The sequence below is a fragment of the Octopus sinensis genome, linkage group LG3, assembly GCF_006345805.1.
Source record: "Octopus sinensis linkage group LG3, ASM634580v1, whole genome shotgun sequence".
NCBI lineage: Eukaryota > Metazoa > Mollusca > Cephalopoda > Octopoda > Octopodidae > Octopus > Octopus sinensis.
Genome location: NC_042999.1, coordinates 72,982,314 through 73,003,782, shown reverse-complemented (window position 1 = coordinate 73,003,782; position 21,469 = coordinate 72,982,314). Strand labels below are relative to the sequence as shown.

The 21,469-nt window shown below is 39.1% G+C and overlaps 1 protein-coding gene across 3 annotated transcripts in view; it reads right to left on the bottom strand.

The window, feature by feature from the left end:
* Window positions 1–21,469, bottom strand: part of LOC115209531 (platelet binding protein GspB) — a 198,199-nt gene that overhangs the window by 31,725 nt on the left and 145,005 nt on the right. For 2 of the 3 annotated variants that reach the window (XM_029777962.2, XM_036501084.1), the window contains exons 3-10: window positions 17,837–18,295; window positions 15,420–15,745; window positions 12,957–13,497; window positions 10,442–11,686; window positions 5,158–5,214; window positions 2,958–3,810; window positions 1,972–2,077; window positions 1,089–1,279 (exon numbers count right to left, since the gene is read on the bottom strand). In XM_029777962.2, the coding sequence (XP_029633822.1) occupies window positions 1,089–1,279; window positions 1,972–2,077; window positions 2,958–3,810; window positions 5,158–5,214; window positions 10,442–11,686; window positions 12,957–13,497; window positions 15,420–15,745; window positions 17,837–18,295 (3,778 nt within the window). The remainder of the gene's footprint in view (window positions 1–1,088; window positions 1,280–1,971; window positions 2,078–2,957; window positions 3,811–5,157; window positions 5,215–10,441; window positions 11,687–12,956; window positions 13,498–15,419; window positions 15,746–17,836; window positions 18,296–21,469) is intronic. The other variant, XM_036501086.1, reaches the window with a different exon arrangement.

Here is a 21,469-nt window from a genome sequence, read left to right as displayed (position 1 = left end):
ATCGCAGGTGAGCTGCTAGATGCAGGGGGAAAGAGTAAGAGAAAGTTGTGGCCATAGAGTCAGCAGAAGTTCACCATTACCTTCTGCTGGAGCCGCATGGAGCTTAGGTGTCTTGCTCATAAACACACACATCGCCCAGTCTGAGATTCGAACCTGCGATCCCTCGACCGCGAATCCACTGCTCTAACCTATTTCTTTATTACCCACAAGGGGCTAAACACAGAGGGGACAAACAAGGACAGACATAGGTATTAAGTCGATTACATCAACCCCAGTGCGTGACTGGTACTTAATTTATCGACCCCGAAAGGATGAAAGGCAAAGTCGACCTCGGCGGAATTTGAACTCACAACGTAACGCAGACAAAATACCGCTAAGCATTTCGCCCGGCGTGCTAACGTTTCTGCCAGCTCGCCGCCTTATCCACTGCTCTAACCACTAGGCCATGTGCCTCCACTATATATAGTTTTATGTTTAACGCCATGTATGTGTATATATATATATATATATATATATATATATATATATATATGTAAATATATACATACATACATGGCAATAAACGATGATGATGATGATGATGACATCCCATTAAACCTACAACCAATTTAGGTGGTGCCCACACAAACTTACTCCCAGTTTCATCTGTGCCCTTTGTAAATTACAACCAGTTTCAGCTGTCTACTCAAGCCTATGGCCAGTACCAGCTCTTTCTCCTCCAACCTACAGCCAGTAAAAGCTCTCTCTCCTCCAGCCTCTGTCTGCTCCAGCCTGCAGCCAGTTTCAACAGAGTCTGATGAAATTAACAGCTAATGCCAGCTGTGAACTCTCGATTACAGTCAATACTAATTGCATCTTCACAAATCTACATAATCCACTCCTCAATATGTATCTTCATAACATCACAGCTAATTTGGTGTTGCATAAGCATTCAACCAGCCTCTGGTTGAACATTTAACAAAATTTACTAAGCTCTACATAGATAGTTGACCAATTCTACTAAACATCCCTTCAAACTATCAGGAGGAAGAAAGGAATGGCAATCAATGCAAGATAACTTATATATATTTATATATAACGAAACCAACCTGCAGCTTCTGATGTTGTAGACTCTTCTTTTGCTGGTTCTGTTGTTACAGGTAAAGTGGTTCCTTCCAAAGGACAGTTATCACAGACAAATTTCTCTCCATCTTGTAAAATCCTTTGCATATCTTCCAAAGTGAGTTCAGCACAGTGGCCATGGAAGCTCTTTCTGCATATATCACAGTCTACAAGATATCTGAAAGAGACACAGAAAACATTAATAAACTGCAGCTATTACCAAAATGCTTACTAAATGTGAAGTGAGTTCCCCAATCCATTAAATTACAGGGATCACAACCAAACATTTATTGTGAATTGTTGCAAGTCAAATAATGGAATTCTTCTCTCTCCAAGTAACCCCGTGGAAGCATCGGAGCACAGGATTGCAATCTAATGAAACGTGTGCTGGTTATACATTACCATGACTTCTTACAGTGATGCGTTGTATCTCCCGCTGTATCAATTTATAACCAAGTGGATTGGGTAATTTGAAAGCCAAGTACTTTGGTCAAGGTCACAAGACTATGCCAAGGTCAAAACCACACAATATAACAATCTATCATTTTGGTCATCTAACACCCTCTTGACCCATTAGCATTTAAATTGACCAGATCAGGCCCAAATATTCTATTTATTTTATGTTCAAATCAGTCATATTTGGCCTCTCACACCTACCCAACAATGTCATTCAAGAAAGAAGAAATCATATCATCAAGCTATGAGACAATGCATGATTAATTCAAAGCAACAAGAATAAATAAGCATTACATTAGACAGAGTAATCTGAATGCTAAAGGATTAATAAATGATAGGAGTGGTAAGAGGAATTGTATTTGAATTGCTATACAATGATGATTTATGGCTTGTAGTACAATGAAACCAACTTACTGATTGTCTTGCACCATGTTACATATGGTGCAGGTTTTTCCTTGAAGTCGCGGTTGCAGATGTCGGTCATCTTCCATCTCCTCAGTGCAGCTAACATATTCATATTCTAAAATGCAAAAGGAAAATAACATCTAAGCACATATTTGTGTATTATACGAGACAAATGTAGGTGATGTGAATGTGCAAGTGAGATGACCTGTAAAATAATTTATGCATCACTGATAAACAAACTGAAAAAAAATTATTTTAATTTTCTTTTTTCTTTCTAAATATTTGTTTAATGGTTAGAGGGGCACAACCAATAGCTATTGCAGACCTTTCCAGCCTGGGTGAAGCAATAAGACTGCTGTTCAGTTCAAACGTCTACATTTAATGTTTTTAAGAAAAGCATGATCGAGTGAGTTCCAGGGAGAATTTGAATTCAGAAAAGGAAGGATTGAGGAAAGCATTTGATACAAATTGCTAAGGAGATGATGAAAGGAGGCAAGTTTCAAGTTGTAGGTAGTTTACTAGTAGTAAACTAGTTTACTCATCTCTTCTGCTGCTGCTACTGTTAGAGGCAGCAGAAGAGACCTAAGAAGTACGGAGTACATAGACAAGTTAGAGATTAGTGTATTAATAATTAGTGAATTGTATGATCCCTTCTAGATGGTATCTATGGAGCAACACATCAATGAATATAAATCTAGGAGTACATCAGTTTGGGGAAGACAAATCCTTTCATTTGTGATGATCATTCATCACAAATGCCTGGTCTATAGGAATAGATGCACCAAATATATTGGGTTTCATATATAGTTAATGTCTGTGTGCATGAACTCTAAGGCAGAAACTGCTTCTTGTAATGCACTCTTCTGAAGGGAAATTTTCACAGCTGTAAGTTCATTACTCAGAATCACTCCAAGGCCCAGTAGTGGCTAAGTATAAATAGATAACGAAGGCTATGAAAAGAAAGTACAAACTCAATTTTATTAACCATTACTTACCACTATCTTCATCTGCTTGGCAGCCAATAGACACTGCTAAGGATTTATTATCGATATCTTCAGTAAAGGCATCATTTGACATGGTAGTCTCAGCTTCCATTTTCACTGAAGTAGCTGATTGAGTTTCAGTAGAAGCTGACTGCACTGAATCAGCTTTAGATCTTATTTGCTTTTCGGGTGCTGGTTCATCTAAAGAGGTTTCAGCTCTGACTGGTTCTTCAGTATGATCAAAATTAACAGAGACAAACTTATCAGCTACATCTACAGTCATTGAAGCAACCGAATCCATACTGGAAGAAGGTGCTGTTTTATCATCTATTGAAGATGGAATGTCCTTGCCATTATCAGAAGACATCTTCTCACTATCAGTTTGACTGGAATTCACAGAATAGCTTACAACAGATGGTTTGTGGTGGCTGGGAGATGAATGGACTGGTTTGCTAGGTGCAATGGCAGTTTTATTCCCAGTAGTTGAAACTTTAGATTGTAGTTCACTAGAAGAAAAGCTAACAGTTTTTGCAGCAGAATTACTGCTTTGAAGACTAGAAGGTGTAGCAGTGGAAACAGAAGATTTCTCAGGTAAAGTCTGAGAGACAGCATCAGCTTGAATGTCAGTTTCATTTTCTTTCTTTGAAGACTCATGGACAATCACTCCATCAGGCTTAAATAAATCTATCATTGTTTTGTCAAGAGATTCTTCAGACTTGCGCTGTTTCCGTCTCTTTTTGGCCTCTTTTTCTGCCCGAGCCTTTTGTTCAGCTCGAGCTTTCTCTTCAGCAGCAAGTCTCGCTTTTTCCTCTTCAAGGCGAGCCAGTTCTTCTTGTTCAGCTTTTGCTTGTAAAGCAGCTGCCTTCTGTAAAGAAAACAACAGATAAGATCAACAAAATTATATATCAAAAACATATACTGGGATATTTACTATTTCAACACCCTAAATAAATACTTAAAACTGTTTAAATCAGTAATTCTCAAAGCAGATTTCAAGGGATGAGACAATCTGCTGCATTAACCAAGGTACAGGACTTTTAAATGGGTCGCACTTGTGCCTTGTAGGGGTTTAGTAACTGAACAACATGTTTTCTGACTATGAAGCAGGGTCCTAACATGTGTGGTACAAGTTTAACAATGTTCTAGAATGGGTGGTTATCATGAGAGATTGTGAAGTGAAGTATTTGTGGCAAGTTTGGGGAGTGTGTATTGTAGGGAAGATATAGTAGTTGCATTTTGGGACTGACTAGATTATCATACCACCATGGGAAGTGGGGAGGGGAGATTGGAATTTGGCTCTAGCTCTTGAGCACATTATTTGATTAATGGAAGGGAAACTATCAGGACTGGTTGTCTTATTGGATTAGAGTGGTTGGAAAAATTTTTGATATTCCATAGCTGTATGGACATGATGACAGGACAGATGGATTTAAGATGTAGAGATCAGGAGAGATACTGTTGTGTAGAAATAAAAGGTGGCTGTTTTATTTGTAAATGTGCTACTCATAGAGCCATCTTAGTTGCAAACTTAGTAGAGGTCCTCATGGCAATGGACAAGAAGGCATGGCTAATATCTACAAATCAAGAAAGCTTCTAAATTATGGGATGCACAAAGTCATCCTTTGGTTCCTGGGTGGTCATTTGCAGATATTGCAATAAACTCTGCCTTGGCACTTGTGAGGCCACCATGTAGCTGGCAAGTGAACAAACCCAGGGAAGGAGGGAAGGTGCTGCCTTTGTATATTAGATGGGAGTCAAAGTATAAAAAGGGTTACGGCAGAGAAGGTTCTTGTTATTGAGGAGCTACACAGCTACTCACATCTAAGAGAAAAGAGAATGAATTCTAGGTATCTCCAAAGAGAAAGACAATGGTGATGAGATGTCCTGGTGACACCTCAGGGAGCAGGGACAATAATGGGTGAGGAGTATGAGGGGTTTGCATGAGTGTACAGGGGAAGTGGGAGAGGGAGGTAGGCAACATCTGTAAAGATTGATAAAAGGTTGAGGGGAGTGACCAGTTGGGAATCGTACAGGAATGCTTGTGAGGTGCTCTAATCTCTCAATAATTTCCTTGTGTGCTGGCACTAAACTTTTAGGAAAACAGTTTGTAGATAGTGAACATTACTAAGCTGGATATCTTGCTACAAGTTTATTTCAATTTATGTTTTCATGCAAACACCATATTGTCTCGAAAGTGAATTATAAACACTACCTTTTCTTTTTTTGTTAGCTTTTTGGCAGGCGTTACAGGCACTTCTGAACTGGCAGCCTGAAATATGTGTATATAATAATATGGAATAAGAAATCGTATAGGTAAGTTATCAAAGAAACAACTCAGATGAATAGAAGAAATTTCCTTAAAATCAATATTATCAACTATAGTAATAACTTCTTTTTAAATACTTTAAGTAAGCTGATGACAAGATCTGCAAATCATGGCTCACACAAGAAGTCTAAATGATACAAGAAACAATATCAAGAATGATTAAAAATAAATAATTTTCATTTCTTAATAATAAATGAAGAATAAATTATCTTGTCCAGAAACACAACATGACATTTGCATAAGTCTAAAGCCTAATCTACTTAGTTACAAAAATATCAATAATATTTTGTGAAGAAGGATATAGGCATGGTTGTGTGGCTAAAAAGCTTGGTTTGCAACCATGTGGTTTCGGGTTCTTTTACTATAGCCCCAGGCTAACCTATACCTTGTAAATGGATTTTGCATGCAGAAACTGTGTGGAAGCCTGTCATATATATATGTGTTTGTTTTCCCGCTATTGTTTGACAACTAGTGTCTGTTTATGTCCTTGTAACTTAGTAGGTCAGAAAAAGAGACTGACAGAATAAGTACCAGACTTATAAAATAAGTACTGGGGTTGATTTGTTTGATTAAAACCCTTCATAGCAGTGCTCTAGCATGGCTGTGGTCCAATGAATGAAACAAAATGAACTCATAGATAAGTCAAAACTTTTCGCTCAAAAAGCAAGCACAATAAATTTTTTTACAAATGTGACTTATCTACCAAATCTTACTCAAAGCTTGGAATTAACAGCATGCACACATACACACACACACCAAGACACATTAACATACATATCCATCAGCAAATGACTTAGTATGCAATGCAGACCACTCATGTCACTGCTCAATCTGTATGAAGATTGGTGTTGTAAACAAATATTCATTGATGACATATGACATCATGCATGAAAACAAAAAGACTACTCAGATAGGATTCTAGTCTGCTACAAAAACATACCTTTGACAATATACAAGTCCCATCAATTTATATATATATAAAGGTGATGCCCTAGATACAAATAACTACAGAGGTATCAAGCTGTTGGACCAGGTGATGAAGGTTACGGAGAGGGTCATAGCCCAACTAATTAGAGAGAGAGTTAGTTTAGATGAGATGCAGTTTGGGTTTGTGCCAGGGAAAAGTACTACTGATGCTATATTCCTGGTAAGGCAGCTGCAGGAGAAATACCTAGCCAAAGATAAGCCCCTGTACCTGGCTTTTGTTGACATGGAGAAAGCCTTCAACAGGCCCCCGATCCCTTAGGTGGGCAATGAGGAAACTAGGGATAGATGAATGGTTAGTGAGAGCTGTGGGGCCATGTATAGGGACGCCGCTAGTAGGGTGAGGGTTGGAAATGAGTACAGTGAAGAATTGGGTAGAGGTAGGAGTCCACCAAGGCTCAGTACTCAGCCCCCTCCTATTTATCATAGTCCTCCAGGCAATAACGGAGGAATTCAAGACAGGATGCCCTTGGGAGCTCCTCTATGCTGATGACCTTGCTCTAATTGCTGAGTCGCTATCAGAACTGGAGGAGAAGTTTCAGGTGTGGAAACAAGGATTAGAATCGAAGGGCCTCAGAGTCAATCTAGCTAAAACCAAAGTCGTAATCAGTAGGAAGGTAGACAAATCACAAACACCTTCAGGTAGATGGCCCTGCTCGATCTGTAGAAAAGGTGTAGGTAGAAACTCTATAAGATGCACCAAGTGTAAGCTATGGACACATAAGAGATGCAGCAATGTCAAAGGAAGGCTAACTAGGAAGATGGTTTTTGTATGTGGCAGATGCTCAGGAACAATAAACACTGAAAATGCTCTGAGACCAACTTCCGTCACTTTCCAGGGAGAAAAACTAGAAATAGTTGATAGTTTCCGTTACCTAGGTGACCAAGTCAGCAGCGGGGGCGGGGGTGCTGAAAGTGTAACTGCTAGAGTAAGAATAGCTTGGGCAAAGTTCAGAGAGCTCTTACCTCTGCTGGTGACAAAGGCCTCTCGCACAGAGTGAAAGGCAGACTGTATGATGCGTGTGTACGAACAGCCATGCTACATGGCAGTGAAACATGGGCCGTGACTGCTGAGGATATGCGTAAGCTCGCTAGAAATGAAGCCAGTATGCTCCGATGGATGTGTAATGCCGGTACTCACACTCGGCAGAGTGTAAGTACCTTGAGAGAAAAGCTGGACCTAAGAAGCATCAGTTGTGGTGTGCAAGAGAGACGTTTGCGCTGGTATGGTCATGTGGCGAGAATGGATGAAGATAGTTGTGTGAAAAAGTGCCACACCCTAGCGGTTGAGGGAACCTGTGGAAGAGGCAGACCCAGGAAAACCTGGGACGAGGTGGTGAAGCACGACCTTCGAACTTTAGGTCTCACTGAGGAAATGACTAGAGACCGAGACCTCTGGAAGTGTGCTGTGCGCGAGAAGACCCGGCAGGACAAGTGAGTCCATAACCCGTGGCCTTCTACATGGGATGGAGCCAGCCTACGTATGCATACCTTCCCTTCTTGGGACACAAAACTCTACTTGTGAAGACGTGTTGAGGCAAGTGAGGATCAGAATCGAAATCGATCAATGGAAATTGCGGATGTGCTACCAGTGCCGGTGGCATGTCGAAACTCTGCTTGTGAAGACCCGTTGAGGCAAGTGAGGATCAGAATCGAAATCGATCAATGGAAATCGATCAATGGAAATTGCAGATGTGTTACCAGTGGGGGTGGCATGTAAGAGAACTTTCCGTTTCGCGACCGTTGCCAGCACCACCCCGTTTCGTGTCCGTTGCCAGCCTCGCCTGGCCCTCGTGCCGGTGGCACATAAAAAGCACCATCCGTTCGTGGCCGTTTGCCAGCTCTGTCTGGCACCAGTGCGGGTGGCACGTAAAAAGCACCCACTACACTCACAGAGTGGTTGGCGTTAGGAAGGGCATCCAGCCGTAGAAACACTGCCAGATTTGACTGGGCCTGATGAAGCCTTCTGGCTTCACAGACCCCAGTAGAACCGTCCAACCCATGCTAGCATGGAAAACGGACGCTAAACGATGATGATGATGATGATGATATATATATATAAGGTGTAGGTAGAAACTCTATAAGATGCACCAAGTGTAAGCTATGGACACATAAGAGGTGCAGCAATGTCATAGGAAGGCTAACTAGGAAGATGGTTTTTGTATGTGGCAGATGATCGGGAGCATTAACCTCTGAAAATCTGCAGAAAACAACTTCTGTCACTTTCCAGGGGGAAAAACTAGAAGTAGTTGATAGCTTCCATTATCTTGGTGACCAAGTCAGTAGTGGGGGTGGGTGTGCTGAAAGTGTAACGGCTAGAGTAAGAATAGCCTGGGCAAAGTTTAGGGAGCTCTTACCTCTGTTGGTGACTAAAGGCCTCTCGCTCAGAGTAAAAGGCAGACTGTATGATGCATGTGTACGAACAGCCATGCTACATGGCAGTGAAACATGGGCCATGACTGCTGAGGACAAGCATAAGCTCGCGAGAAATGAAGCTAGTATGCTCCGTTGGATGTGTAATGTCAGTGTTCATAGTCGACAGAGTGTAAGTACCTTGAGAGAAAAGTTGGACCTAAGAGGAATCAGATGTTGTGTGCAAGAGAGACGATTGCGCTGGTATGGTCATGTGGTGAGAATGGATGAAGATAGGTGTGTGAAAAAGTGCCACACCCTGGCAGTTGAGGGGACCTGTGGAAGAGGTAGACCCAGGAAAACCTGGGTCGAGGTGGTGAAGCATGACCTTCGAACTCTAGGTCTCACCAAAGAAATGACCAGAGACCGAGACCTATGGAAGTATGCTGTGCGTGAGAAGACCCGGCAAGACCAGTGAGAACAATCAAAATCAAATCATATATCAGAAAGCAGGGGTTAAGTGACCCATCCGTTCGTGTCCGCTGTCAGCCTCAGCTGGCACCCGTGCCGGTGATACGTAAAAGCACCATTCGCTCGTGGCCGTTTGCCAGCTCTGCCTGGCCCCGTGTCGGTGGCACGTAAAAGCACCATCCGTTCGTGTTCATTGCCAGCCTCGCCTGGCCCCGTGCCGGTGACACGTAAAAGTACCGTCCGTTCGTGGCCGTTTGCCAGCTCTGTCTGGCCCCATGTCGGTGGCACGTAAAAACACCATCCGTTCGTGGCCGTTTGCCAGCTCTGTCTGGCCCCTTGTCCGTTGCCACGTAAAAGCACCATCCGTTCGTGTCCGTTGCCAGCCTCGGCTGGCCCCCATGCCGGTGACACGTAAAAGCACCGTCCGTTCGTGGCCGTTTGCCAGCTCTGTCTGGCCCCGTGTCGGTGGCACGTAAAAGCACCATCCGTTCGTGTCCGTTGCCAGCATCGCCTGGCCCCGTGCCGGTGACACGTAAAAGCACCATCCGTTCGTGGCCGTTCGCCAGCTCTGTCTAGCAGCTGTGCAGGTGGCACGTAAAAAACACCCACTACACTCGCGGAGTGGTTGGCGTTAGGAAGGGCATCCAGCCGTAGAAACACTGCCAGATCTGACTGGGCCTGACGAAGCCTTCCAGCTTCACAGACCCCAGTTGACCCGTCCAACCCATGCTAGCATGGAAAGCGGACGCTAAACGATGATGATGATGATGATGATGATACATACACACACGTCTTCCACATGTACAAAACACACACATACAGTTGAAAAGTTCCTGACTTTAAGGGTATCTTTAAAGGCCTGGTTGAAGGCCCAACCTTCAGAGTTCTGTTACAGGGCTTAGAAAAACTGAAGGAGTGCTGGAACAAGTGTGCAAATCTGAGAGAGGAATATGTTGAATAAAATCATAATTAACTGCTCCTGTATTTTCTTTTACCCAAAGCCAGGACCTTTTCAGCACACCCTTGTATAAGGCAGTCAATATGTCATTCCAGCATATTACTGGTGTTTATTTTACTGATCCTAACATAATGAAAGGCAAACACAGTCCCAACAGAAACTGAATTCAGAGGCATGAGACAGCCAAATACTCTAAAACATAATCTGGTTCTTCAGCATCTACACCCACTACCTTCTCGTTACAAAAATTATAAGTAGCATTATTAATAACACTAAATAAATAAATAAATAAAAGGATTTTGTAAAATGGTAAAACCAAAAGAAAGTAATTTAGTAATTATAAAGAGATGAAATTAGCATGTTTTAAAAACTAAAGAATTACAAAATCCTTAATGTAAAGCTTACCTTGACATCAGCAGAGTTCTGCATCTTTTTCAACCGAAATAGAGGCACTTCTTCTTCATCTTCTTCCTCTTCTTCTTCTTCTTCGTCTTCTTCTTCATTTTCAGTTGTTTTGTCTACTTCTACACTACTGTTTACATCTTTAACAGGTAGTTTTCTCTTCCGTTTCAGCTTTTTCTTCTCTCGCTCCTCCAGTTCACTAGCCTTTGCTGCTTTCTCTCGCTCTTCTTTACGTATCCTTGCTTGTCTCTTAGGCCGCCCGCTTTTCATCAATGGAATGCCTTTATCACTCTCCTCAGTTGGCTCTTTACCACTAACATTAGCATCTTTGCTGTCGTCAATATTCTCCTTTGCTGTCTCACCATCTTTTTCGTCATCTTCCTTTGCTGTTTCCTCTTGCTGAGAAACAGACAGACCTTTCAAAATAATTTCGCTGTCATCAGCCTTTTGTACTTCTTTCTTTTTCTTGGATTTTGTCTGACTTATAGCAGGACGTCGACTACCTCGTGGAGTCTTAGGCACAGTGGACTTTTCACTTGCGGTTGGCTCTAACTTGTCAACACTGCTTCCTGTTTTAGAAATGGGAGACATGCCTTTTTGAAGTTTTGCCAGAGGAAAACTATCCGATAAATCAGAAACAGTCTGTGCCCCATCTTTGTCAGGAGGCTGTAGTAAATTGCACAAAGCACTACTTGCAGGAGACTGAAGAGAACCATCTGCTGATGAATTTGTCTGTGATAGCAACATACTATTCTCACTGATTTGACCAGAAACGGATAACAAATCAGCTGAAGCTGAGACAATACTAGAGAGATTAAGACTTGTATCATCACTCGACTCACTACTTTCTGCAATATTAACACTTCGATTTGTTGGTGTGGAAACCGTTTTCTTACCAATATTTTTCTTGCCCTTCACACTATTTTTACCAGTATTGTTCTTGCCTTTCACACTAGCTTTCCCAGACTTTTTTGAGACTTCTTTCTGGAGTGGAATGTCTCTGATAACTTTTTTCATGCGTTTGCGCACAGGCCGACTTGCTGTTTCACACACAGATTTGTTAGCTTGTTCAGAGTTTGAAGTGCTTTCTGCTTTAGATACAACAGACATGTCTTTTTCAGAATCTGAAGCCAAGTCTGTAACAGAATCATCTATTACTTCTCCATTACTCTCATTGTCAACTGTGGTAGAATCTCCTTTTTTCTTTCGTGAAGTACTACTCCCAACTGCCTTGCCACGTGCACGGCCCTGAAAATAATTAAAACAAGTTATATATATATTAATAAGTTACACAACAAATTAATAGGAATTTCAATAAAGAGAACACTTTACAAGTAAAAGGCTTCTATTTGTAATTCCCTGGATACTATCAGTTAATTTGTTTAAACAGGTTAAAATATAGAGATTTCTATGAAACATTCTTTTTCCTAAGATCATTTCTAATTGTCCCTAAAACTAATATCAAGAAAATAATGATGCAGTTGAAATTTTAGAAAGTTCAAAGCAATGTGAACAGGATGTTCTATGACACTGCATCTTCTGTTGTTGTCAGAGATAATGATACACATTGCAAACACGGAGAAATATTAACTATTTTCCATGCATCATTCCATGTCCTGTTCATGCACTTTGGCTAGCTTTTTGATGAGTTGTAGTGCACCTGAGCATTGTATACATTATCTTATCTAAATAATCTATCATGATGTTCCAGCTAAAAAAAAGAAAATGAGCACAGTTTTATGGTTAAGAAGACGAGTAAGATAGAAGGTAAAGCAACCAACGGGATGAATATGAATAAACTAAGAACAGATTAATACAGAACAGTAGGGTGTAAGCAGATTGGACGTATCATCATCATCATGGTCTGAGTTAATTTAATTTAGGAAAAATTCTGAATAGGAGAAAGAACAGTAATTATAAATGTTATGACACAACTGACTAGTCAAAAGTAAGAACAAAAGGTAGACATAAGTGCTGAGTTGGCTCAAGTAATGAAACTAGTAAAACTATTATACAATTTCTTTTACTTATTAGACAAAGAAAAAATACTGCTCAATTTAGTGTATCTATTTTAAAATGAACACCTAAGGTATCTAACAATAAAGCACTAGCCCTAAGAAGCCTTGAACCATCCCAGAATGATGACCCTATAGTACATACAGATTGTGAAAGAAAACTGAATATTTTCCTTCAAGTGTTAATTCTAAAGAAATATAGAAACTATTCTCAAAGAAGTAGATTGTGCTATTGAGAAGTTAGAGTGAATTTGTCTGGAACAGAGTGGAATCTGATAATGAGGGAAAAAACTTCTATCATCAGTGGGAAGCCCCATGCGCTATTACTTTATCTAGCTATAACTATTACTTAAATCATGCAAAGGAAATTATTACATGCAAATGTAAAGGAGAAAAAAACAAATGGCCCAGTTTATTTAAAAAAAGAGACCCAAGTATATGTAGAAAGTGGAAATTTAAATAAAAAACTATAGTAGTAGTAAGAAGGGTTCTGGAACACTTACTCTTCCAGCAACTGCTGTCGTTTTTCCTTTAGCTGAACCCCCCTTAGCAACAGCCACTCGACCAACACCAACTGGTGTGTCCTTATTTAAGATTTTGGCCTTATTTCTTGGAGTTCTGCTTCGCCCTCTAGTAGCAGCAGTAGTGTCAGTTATAGTTGCGGTAGTAGTAGTTGCAGTAGTAGTAATAATAGAGGTGATGCCAGTAGTTATAGCAGTAGCAGCAGTTGGTGTTGATGTTGTATTTGACGTTGATGTTGTTATTGTATCTAGAGAAGTATTTAGCTGGTCACTCTTAACTGGAGTAGAGGTAATGAGAGGCTGCACTAAGTCCATTACAGCATCTGGCTTTGTAACAACAACACTGCTAGCTTCTGCATCTCCCAAAACTTCAGCAACTTCTGACTGTTGCTGTTCTACCCGTGAAACTTCTTCTGATTGCTTCTTCATGGCTTCCTGGGCTTCTTTTTCTTTTTGACGATTCTCCTGACGGATTTTCTCAGCCATCTCTCTCTGTTCGGCTTCACTTATTCTAGTTGAACGCCTGCAAAGTAAAGTAATAATAAATATAAATACATATGATATAACAAACATTAACACCAATGGGACAAAATAAAGTTTGACTTCATTTCATCATCAGGTTTCATTACAAATGTTGTGGTCTGTTTATTGTCAAGTGTTATATTTAGCTTGTTTATGTACCTGTACTCAAGGTAGACTGAATTCACGAATCTTTTGCAGAATCCTTATATAAAAAAAAAACATGAAACCCTTATATAATTCTCCAAAAACCATGGAACACATACCTATATTGAACAAACAAACCTTTGCCACCCTTGTTTTGATAACACATTGAAGGAAGCAAAAATTATTTTAGAGAGAGAATTTATTTGTCTAAAAATCAAGTTATGATTTATTATTTTGAAAATAGTGAAAAACTTTTTTCCTTTTTTTGTACAATTTATATTTATCAAATTTGATTAAAAATCATCTTATATTGCAGAATACTAGAATTTTTTCATGAGAAACCCTGCATTAGATAACAGGAAAAAAAAAGCATGGTATCCATTGGTATCCTTTGACACTTTTCATGACTAAAAAAACTAAATCCATGAGATGACAGGGACTAAAACATAAAACTGAAAAAACTTTTTAAATCAAACTTGTTTCAAATTAAATGAAAACTTAGAATTCAAATTTGATTCGATATATTTCAGTTTTTCCATTTTTTAAAATTATTTTTTAAATTTCAGCTGCCAAGTTTACATCCCTAGGTATCTTACATAAACATAAAACCAGAGATTTTTCAAAGAAAAAAAAAAAAAAAGCAAGGCACAGCTTTGTTGTTCATGGCTATTATTTCAATTTAGAGGTATAGATGATATTCAGAGTTACTTTCCCACCAAGATATAAGGATAAAAGTGAAGTGGTCCCAATCTATTTTGCTTTTATGTGGCATAATTGCAGGAGGAAATGTACAGGGTTTCTGAGAATTGTGATATAAAAGATGGAAGAAACAATGACCTAAGGATAACTGCAGTCAAAAGCTAGGCATCAAGCTATTGATCTATTCTTAGACTAGACATCTAGTGTGATTGCTTACAACAGACTGGATTCCAGTAAAGACACCCAAGAAACAAAGTGTGGAGTTGAACTGGGTGATAGATTAAGTCTACAAATTTAAGACTAAGTGCACTCTATCAGATAGGCTTCCACACAGTTTCCACCTACCCTATTTCATTCACAAGGATCAGGTCAGACCAAGACCACAGTAGAAAACACTTTAGTTGATATTTAATGGGACCAATCTTGGCAAGATATGATTGCAAAGTAAATTTCTTGACTACATCAAAGCCCACACACTTGACTTTTTGAAAGACTTATATTCCCTCAACAGATATAATGGCAGATACTACAGGGAATTAAATGTACAAGTTGTAACACTTATACTTTTTTTTTTTTTTTTTTTTTTCATGTAACAATCTTGGTCCACGTAAATTATTACCTTTTACACTTTGGGTGCCAAGATAACAGTATCTGCCTACAGTCCCACAGATTTTGATTTAGAACAGTACACACAATAATCCTAGCTGCAAAACAATATGATAATGATTCCACCTCATCTTATCTGAAGTTTTCATTTATTTATTGGGCATCCAGGAAATGGTTTAATGAAGATTAACAATAATACTGATCATACGTGATTATAAGTCCAATTATATGGCATCTGTTGTGTTATGTTCTTATAAAGGCACATATCTACTGAAGTTAGTTTAACTATACAATATCAAATGAATTCTAGTCCAATTTCACAGTTGAGTGATGAGCAAAATAAGGAGCATCAAAATGTTTTAAAACTATTTTTGGAAAGACTACCACAAATGTCCAAGTTTGCAAGTATATCATGTTCAAATGGAAAAATAAAGAGAACATTACAAACCAAAAGTTCAACAAATGGAAATTTACCGAATGTTTGTTGGAGTAACAACAGGACTGCTCTTTTTCTGTTGCTGCTGAGGTTGACGTCTCTTTGGTTTGTTATTTGTATCATCATCAATATCATTCTCTTTCACAGGACTGGACTGAACAGCAGCAACATCAGAGAGGTTCGTGGAAGCATCTTCCTCCTCCTGATTGGAGATACATAACTGCTCATAGTCAGACTGTTCAAATGGAGTTTGAACACTTTTACTGCTCATTAAAGGATATGATGGATCCCTTGGTTCTCGGTTAGCTGGGATAGCATATGCATGATCAGTAACAGCAACAGAAGCCAGACCCCTGAAATCATCCTACAAAGAGAAAGATTAATTGTTAGTAAATCTAAATGAGATTGAACAAAGAAGTAAACCAATATTAGCATGCTATTAGTAACTATGGTTGTCATACTTGCTTACATTATGCTTATTATTGGCATCTTGGGTTACCAACAAAATGTAATTTAAATGTTCACCATACAATAAGGCCTCTATTTTGAGCAATCAAAATTCAAATATTCACACATGTCATTAAAATTGAAAGCAATATATCATTAATATAATCAGTCACCTCACACATCCTATGGTTTAAATAACTACATTTCACTTTCATTTCAGGCTTTTTGTTGTTCTTTTACAGGTAACTTTTTGTTTGTTTGTTTTTTCCTGACTATATAAATAATCCTTAACATATTATATTCTCTAACAATCTAGATAATATATTTCTAAGACTGAATGGGAGTGTGACATCATGGACATGATTACATTAAAATAAAGATAGAATTTTAATCCAACCAAAAGAGAAGCACATAGCTTCTTGAAAATCAAATACCGCCAGCCATAATGCCATTGCCATAAGAGAAAGGACCTAGAATAGCAGTAGTAAGCATTTTCGAAAATAGTGTGGAGCAGTCCTCTGTAACAAACTCTCCACATTAACTCAATCTGTTTTGCCATGAATTAAGAAACGAACATTGAGACCCACAATTACTGTCACTGTCTGGACTGTATATAGAGAAATATTACAATCAAAGCTTTAGCAGTTTTTCTTTGATATTATACTTTGAAACATAACATAGACCTTTTGGTAATCCTACAAAGACCCAGATTCAAGGAGAGGACAATTTTATATATCACTGGTGTAATTGGGGACCTTGCACACTGCTAATTTACTTACTGACAATAATACATAACATATAAGATTAGATATGCATATGTGATGGATAGAGTGGCATACATTCAGAAAAGTGGAAGAGCAGAGAGAGAGAAAAAGTGGGAGAGTGTAGGGCAACCGGAAGAAGCGAGTGTCATTGCAAAAGATAGACGTGGTGTTAACAGATCATTTACTGATGAGTGTAAATGTCAGTGAGTTCCAAGAATGTTAATCCTTCAATCCCCGGGTGAGTCATTTCAAGTAACATGATCCTCACTATCAGCAACAACTATGTAACATACATCCTCATTATTTAAAGTACACTTTTCCATGCTTGCATGGGCAAGATGGAATTTGTTGAGGCAGGTTTTCTACAGTTGGGTGTCCTTCCTGTTACCAACCCTCACCTGATGTCAAGACAGGTGTATATACACATGCATATGTGTGAGCATGCACGCACACACACAATGTATGTATGCACATGCATGCACACACACAATGTATATATGTGCATGCATGCATGCACGCACATGCACACACACACACACACACACACACACACACACACACACACACACACATAGTAGGTCTTTTCAATTTCCATCTATCAAATCCATTCACAAGGTTTTGGTCAGCCCTGGATTATAGTAGATGCCTGAAGTACCTCATGGTGGAACTGAATGCAGATCTATATGGTTAGGAACAAACTTCTCAACCACACAGCCATGCCTATACCTATACAATTCCTCACATTTGGTGAGTCAGTAATGGAAAGGTGAAAGTAAAATATTTGAAAAGATGTTGACAGGCAAAGAAAAAATATAAGTGACAGTAAAATTTACATCTGGAGTTCAAATCACACAGTAGCCATTGCACTGTATTTCTTGGCAGTGTATAACATACTGTTCGACTCAGTTTTCTTTGTATTGGACCGCAGTTTTCTTTGTATTTCTATCTTAGGAAATATAGCAAATGTGAATGCCAATCTCAAACTGTATAACATACTTGATCCAATACTTAATCTCACAAATTAATACAAATTAATTTAATCTGTACTAACATAGAGAAATGATGATGGAGGTGATGATCAAATTAACTGATTAATTTTCTTAAAAAAATATGAATAGAAAACAAAAAAAAATGCAACAATAACTAAATGATGAAATTTAAAGGAGTTAAAACACAATATGCACTTCTGTGACATCAATGAAAAGAATAGCACTAAATTATGACAGTAATGCTAAGTGACTCACCCTGCTACTACTGATGCAAGGATCATAGATTTGGTTAATTTCTGGTGAAGTATGGCCAGATAGTGCATCAAGGTGTTGAAGGTTCATGCTCTGATCATCTGCAAATAGTTCCACCTTGTTGGTAGCACTGTGGCTGTCATCATTGTTATTGTTGCTGTTGCTGTTAACACTCCCCACAGCTGCTGCAGGGCTGTCATTGTTTGGTTTGTTCCCTGCCTCCTCTCCATAACCAAGATCACCATCAGCAATGCCAATGTTACTTTGGTGCTGGGAGAACAAAATCAAGTTGGTGTCCACATTGCTACGGCCGTCATCTATAGCATAGACAACAGCAGACATAGCGCCACTACCATCCAGGCCTAAAGATGGCACTCGTGTTTGTTGTAAAGCTTCTTTCACGTCATCACATGACAGGACTTGGTCAAACTGATGCAAGTGTTCTAAAAATGGATTTTTCTCCTACATAAAAAGAAAAGAAAATACACAAATCATTTGTGCAGTTAATTTCTTTTTCTTTAATTATTTAAATTTTGTAAATAATGATACTTGAAAAGAACACATTGAAAAAATAGATCTGAGAATTTAATCTTTTAGAATTTTAGAGCCAGAAAGTTCTCTTTAGGACCACAGACTATTTCAATCTTGCTGACTCTCTATATTATCTCTATTAAGACCCACTCAGGAAAACTGCATATATTGTTGTTGCACATAGATAGCATTCTAAAGGGCAATTTGATTAATAGGCAAGATTCAATTACCAACACATTTTTAAACTCTAGCTCAAAAATGTGCTGCTTCTCTTTTCAGTATCATCTGTTGTTAGACATGTTACATCCTCCCTGCCCTAGACTCTGCACAAAACACCTTTTCCATTTTTTCTTCCTCACCAGAATCATAAATCTCAGGAAATCCTTCCAAGGTCTAACTTTCTTCAAACTGAACATCAATATTGTCAAATGTCATGACACTTGTCTCTTAATTAATTTATGAAAAAGCAAATGAGCGACTAACTAAATCTACTTGTTGCAAGGACTGTGTTCTTTGTTCAATGAAGTTGGCTTGCTTTATTAACAGCTTATCCTCACCAAATCACACAAGGAGTCTTTTATTTTTCTATTTTTTAGCTCTCCAATATTGATAAAGAGGAGAGGAACGGTAGAGGTAGTTTTCGTTATTTTTAATTATCTCCCAATATTGGTCAGTATACTCAACTCTACCTCTCCTTCTCTCCTAATCATTGTTTTAGCATCCACTTTCCCATGCTCGCATAGGCCAGATGGAATTTGTTGAGCAAGATTTTTTATGACCAGATGCCCTTCCTGTCATGCAAACCCTCGCCTTTTTCTCCAAGAAAGTAATATTTCTTCATGGCCAGATATATTTTCATGGAAGACTGAAAACACACTCTTTAAAACTATCATATAATGTCAAAAGAAGGCAGTGGTGGTGGTGACAGCAGCAGCAGTACCACCACCACCACTACCATTGTTTTAGGCCTACATTTTCATTCTTGCACAGGTCAGAGAATTGGTTAAGGCAGATTTTCTACAGCTGGCTACCTTTCCTGATTGCTAGCTTCCACCTATTTCTAAGCAAGATACTATTTTCCAATAGCTGGACAGGCTTTCATAAAAAAATTAGAAATGAATAACACCACTTGCAAGATGGACACTGGTTTACAATGATCCTGTGATTGTTAACACATATGCACATGTATATACACACACAAGTAGATAAAAAGACAGAGGTGTGTGTGTGTGTGTGTACATATACATAGTTTCTATCTACCAAATCCACTCACTAGCGGTCGGAGGATCACGGTTTCGATTCCCAGACCGGGCGTTGCGTATGTTTATTGAGCGAAAACACCTAAAAGTTCCACGAGGCTCCGGCAAGGGGTGGTGGCGACCCCTGTTGTACTCTTTTGCCCCAACTTTCTCTCACTCTCTCTTCTTGTTTCTTGTGTAACGCTGTGATGGACTGGCGTCCCATCCAGCTGGAGGGAGCACATACGCCACAGAAACCGAGAAACCGGGTCCATGAGCCTGGCTAGGCTTGAAAAGGGCACATAAATAATAAATAAATCCACTCACTAGGCTTTTGAAGGCCTGAGACAATATTGTAGAAGGCAATATTGCCCAAGGTTCCATATAGCAATACACACACACACACACACAGAGGAAGGGAAGGGCTGAATAGTCAGGAATAGAGAGGAGGAGAGGCAGACATCATCATCACCATCATTTAACATCCTAGTGAGAATTACTAATGAGTTTAATGAAAACTTTACAGAAGTAAATGTACACCAGAGCTAAGATTTTAAACATCTATCCCTGGTGAATCAACAGAAGTAGAAGAAAAGGTCCTAACAAGGAAGCAGGGCTCAGTTCAAGAGACTCAAAACCTAGCAAACAAAAACTTTTTGTCAGCAGAGAAAATTACAGAACTTCACCAAGGAGTAGGTAGGAATTCCATATTGTGTATACAATATAAACCATACATCATGTCAGACTGACATAGGTAATAGACAGCAGGAATAGTTAACAATAAGAATAAGGAAAAAAAATGAAATCATTCAATTTTCTTAAAGGATCACAAGAAGTGGCAGCTGTTAACTGACCCAGTTTGTAGTGAAAATGGTTGTTGCAAAGGCATAATAGAGAATAATAGAGTAAGGATGGGGTAGAGGAAAAAAATCAAATTCATTATGCAACAGGTATTTGGTCATCTGCACCATCTACTTATGCATTATTTAAAACTCATTAAAAAGTCAGCTTACATTTATATTTATTAATATATTTAAATATGCGCGCCGCCGCCACCATCATCATCATCATCATCTTCATCATCATCATCATTTTAATGTCCACTTTTCCATGCTTGCATGGGTGGGATGGAGCTTATTGAGATAGGTTTTCTATGGCGAGATACCCTTCATGTTGTCAATAATCATATATTTCCAAGCAAGGCAGTATTTCCACATGGCCAAACATGACTGACAATCATTTTCCAGCTATCACATGATGTCAAGGCAAGAACACACACACACACACACACACACACACACCACACACACACACACACACACACACACACACACAAAACAGTCTTCTTTTAGTTTCAATCTACCAAACCCACTCACAATTCTTTGGTCAGCATGGGGCTATAGTTGAAGACACTTGCCCAAGGTGCCACACAGTGAGACTGAACTCAAATCCATGTGATTGGGAAGCAAACATCTAACCACACCTACATATACATGTGTATATATAAGTACAAATGTACATACATACACTAGTGGGGTTACATCATTTGAAGATTAAAACAATACGACGTGTTTTGTAACTAATGATACTCTGAAAATGTAGCTGCTAGAATAAGAGTGAGCTGGGCAAAGTTCAGCAAGCTTCTGTCTTTGGTAATAACAAAGGGCCCCACCTCCAGAGTAAAAGGCAAATTGTATGATGCTTGTGTACGAAGTGTCATGCTACATGGCAGTGAAACATGGGCTGTGACTGTAGAGGACATGCAAAAGCTTGAAAGAAATGAAACTAGCATGCTTCACTGGATGTAAAATGTCAGTGTGAATGTACGACAGAGTGTGTTTCAAGAGAAAAATTGGGTGTAAGAGGC